This window comes from Pelmatolapia mariae, linkage group LG10_11 (genome assembly GCF_036321145.2).
Source record: "Pelmatolapia mariae isolate MD_Pm_ZW linkage group LG10_11, Pm_UMD_F_2, whole genome shotgun sequence".
Taxonomy (NCBI): Eukaryota; Metazoa; Chordata; class Actinopteri; order Cichliformes; family Cichlidae; genus Pelmatolapia; species Pelmatolapia mariae.
This window is the reverse complement of record NC_086236.1, coordinates 15,232,330-15,236,274: the sequence shown is the minus strand read 5'-3', so window position 1 is coordinate 15,236,274 and position 3,945 is coordinate 15,232,330. Positions and strand designations below refer to the sequence as shown.

At 40.4% G+C, this 3,945-nt stretch overlaps 1 protein-coding gene across 1 annotated transcript; it reads right to left on the bottom strand.

The window, feature by feature from the left end:
• Nucleotides 1–973: 973 nt before the first annotated feature.
• Nucleotides 974–3,599, bottom strand: LOC134637167 (uncharacterized). The gene is made up of 4 exons (XM_063487531.1): nucleotides 3,479–3,599; nucleotides 2,463–2,657; nucleotides 2,298–2,374; nucleotides 974–2,047 (listed from the first exon to the last, which is right to left on the bottom strand). Exons 1-4 carry the CDS (start codon nucleotides 3,506–3,508, stop codon nucleotides 1,210–1,212), a joined length of 1,140 nt encoding a protein of 379 aa, XP_063343601.1. The 5' UTR covers nucleotides 3,509–3,599; the 3' UTR covers nucleotides 974–1,209.
• Between the last annotated feature and the right edge of the window lie 346 nt (nucleotides 3,600–3,945).

The following is a 3,945-nucleotide window of genomic DNA, read 5'->3' as shown; positions in this document are numbered from 1 at the left end:
CCAGAGTGAAATGTACAATTCGTACAGATCCCACTGTACGATGAAAGCCCTGGTTGGCATAGCTCCACATGGTCCAGTGACATTCATCTCTAATCTGTATGCTGGTTCGGTTAGTGACAAGGAACTATTCAAACAATCAGGCATTGCTGAGAAGTTGACTGAAGACATGGCAGTGATGGTAGATAAGGGCTTCCTAATCACAGATTGTTGTAAATGCAAAGTGTACTGCCCACCTTTTCTATCTAAGCAGAAGCAGATGCCAGCATACCAGGTTAAGGAGACGCAGGCCATAGCCAGACTCAGGGTACATGTGGAGCAAGTCATTAGGAGGATAAAACAGAACAAACTTTTTGATAGCATCATTACCATGTCACATGTTTACAATATCAACCAACTGTTTGCAGTAGCATGTATGCTGTCAAATTACCAGAACACAGCATTAGTTAAAAAATGGGTTAAGTGAGACAAGATGGACTTTTCCCAAGACACCAGTGCCAGTACAAGGAACTTATGGAAAATGACCTGCAGCTGAGGCCACTACAGTTGCATTTCTTCCTTGACAAAACTTGATTACAGAACTGGTACTTGAGTGCTGATAGTTGAGTTCCAGTTATTGATAATTCTAATTCATTGCAAATGTTGAATGTTAATACTGTTTAATTATACTACTATATTACTATTCATATTCAACAAAATTGTTTATCAAAATTATAAAGTAAATCACTAAATCGTTTTAAAATCATAAGTGACATTGTGCTTTTGTAACATCCAAAATACCATTTGTCATTTTCTTCATTCAGTTGTGTTATTGTCTAAATGTATGTCAGTATGCTAGGCATGGATTTTTAAATACTTACCATGTAAATAAGTTCTGCACAAATTCAATGTTTTAATGTGTGTTTTTAAAAAATGAAATTGATGCCATTGCTTAAATAACAGTTTATTGATTTCACATAAAAGTAACATGTAACAACAAAAAAATTCATGAAATACATTGCAAATAAAACATCAGTTATTTTGTTCCAGCCAGCCTGAAGGATCTGTTTTCCTTTTTGCTATGTTTTCACTGTTCATTTTTCCAAACACAGGTATCTTGGCATATATATGCAAAAAAAGAAGTAGTCAGCCTTTTCTCTGATTGCATTGTGCACATCTGTATCCATGTATATTCTTTGCACTAGGTAGTCCTCTTGTGCCCACACAACAAAGTCACACCACTGCATCCCACTGATGAGCAGTTGTCCTTGCACTTGCCAGTAATATGCGTGGCTCTTTTTTTAGTTTAGGGGTACCACATTCCATCTGCACATATTTGCAGTCAATAACGTTTTGTACATTGGGACATTTGAATTCAACAAGGCCAAACTGGGGGTATTCATTGGGGTCAAAAACAACACCATCAGGAGATGCAGCAAGCCAGGGGGCAATGGGGTGAATGACCAGACCACAGGGTGAGTAGTTAACATTCATTAGCCTACTATACTCTGCTGCTATTACAGGCTCCATCTCAGTTCCTCTCCTTATGTCTGCTGTTTGCCTTGTTCCCTTCAATATACGCTCTGCTAGTGACTCTGCCGAGCTCTGGCCTCTGACGTGACACACCTCCCGAAACTTAGAGGCAGTCACTCTGGGCCTGCGGAGCTGATGCCACTCAGATGAAGAGCTTTGCTCACGTGTAGCTTCCTCTATTTTGTGAGCCATTTCCAGAGTTACAGACAAGCTTTTCAGATGCAGAAGCTCTTCTTCTGAGCACACAAACACACAATCTGATGGCAAGATGTCATACCCCTCCAGAGGCAAGTGCGGTGTTGGTGGTGCATCACGGTGTAGTGTGATGTACCGGGTTGTCAAAACCGGCTGCTGATATGACAGAACACTGCCCTCCTGCACCAGCCCAAAGGCACTTTCCACAAGGGGCTTGTCAGGTCTCATGTTCATTGTGGTCACAAGGGGCCTGTCCTCAATATTAAATTTTGCATATTCCTCCGTTATTCTGAACAAGCAGGGATCTGGTAACGGACCCACCATGCCTCTGTAGAAGTCACTCCTAAAGAAAACATCAATGACAATAATGTAAGGAAGAAGGTTATTATACTGAACAACAACTAAACTAAAAACTAAAAGGTGTAAAACAGTGGTGCATAAGTTAGAGACTGGGATGTATATGTACATGACTGAGTTAGCCGTCTTCAGAAAGTGTTGTATGTAAATTAATACCTATTCTGACACATGTACGTATGAACAAATAGCAACATGCATTTGTAACACAGGAAACCAAATTTTACAAATCTAATTACCGTACTCCAGTATGGGCCATCCTATTTGGTACCGGCTTAGTGAAGATCATGGAGTTGATGGGTCCTGGCTTCACACCCTAACAGAAGACACATTTACTATGGATGGTGTTGCTGTTCATATGTAAACATGGATTAATTCAAAAACTTTAACCTCATTTAAATTACCACTGTCCGTGGCTTGTGCCATTGCTGTTCAGATTCCGTGCAGCTATGCACAGGGGGGACAACCGGCACTCTGAGTTGTGAGTAGTGTGCTGTTTGGAAGAGCAGTGCCATTGTGTGATTGCACATAACAGCGCCTGCCACACAGGAGCACTGGCTATGTGTCAGTACCACCGGCGATGAATCCAGAAGCTTAATCTACGAAGAAAGAACGAAAATTAAAAATGTAACATCATCTTCATGGAAGAGCCGAACAGGAACATAGTTCAGTGTTATGGTTACTAACCCCTACAGGCTTACCCTCCTGAATGCTTAGTGTTTCCTTCTCTCCCTATTAAAACAACTTAACCATCCTTGATAACTGTAATAACTTAGATTGTGTATATTTGCAGTATTAACTTGGTGTCAAATGTTTCTGATCACCCAAACACACGTTGATTAAACTATCTGACTAGTCAAATTAGGAGTGATAAAGCAGGGAGACAAGGAAAATATTCAAGTTGATGGGCTTTTAGGAATGAACTTAACTAATGCTTAAATGAACTGAACCCCACTGAACGGGGATTAACAACTTTACACAGCTTCCTGCCTACACTTAGTCTGTGTGGTGCCTCACTCTTCCTCATTGACCTGTAGCACAGGGCTCTCACACCGACCTCCCCTGACAACCTGTCTTTATTGGACACTGAATAAAGATACAAGTACCATTAGCATTATTTCTGTATTACTCATGTCAGCACGTCTTAAACATATGTACTTTACACTTAGCAAGAGTAGCATTAGGTAGTTAACTACCTCCTTAGTTAGCCAACTACCTAACGCTATTATAACAGTGTCTAACAACAAAAGTGACATTAGCTAAGAAAACCTCAACTATAGTTTCGGACGACATAAAACACCGTTTAAGAAAACATGTAATGTAGAGAATTGACATCAAATGACGGACATAGCGGAGTAACGTAGTGTTTGCATTTGACGTTAGCTAACGTTTCTTTGTCGGTTAATTTACGTTTTCTTACCTTCGTAGTTGTGTATATATGATGCAGCATATAACTTAAATCCTTTATCTAATTTGATGGCTGGGATAGTCGTCACTCTGCAAATCCGATGAACATCAGTGATGTTCAATTTTGGGAGCTCTTGTAGGCAGCGAGTGTAGAACGTCGCCATGGTTGAACCATACCGGAAGCACTGGGGCAGGACTACATAGAACGCGGAAGTGATTGTGCAAGTAGTCCATTGCTGCCCTCTGCTGTTGCAGTACCTCACAGTCAGACGCAACGGCTCAGTCACCCGATGCATTGTCTCCAAAATGTACATATAAATGAGACTTTTCAAAGAAACTGATTGTTACAGCTTTTGTAATACATTCTTCGACTGCTTTTGACCCTAACGGACTACACCCATTATTATTTGCTTAACATTATTTGTGTGGTATTTCATTTTTATTCATTTTAATTTCAGCAGGTGGTATCACTCCCACTTT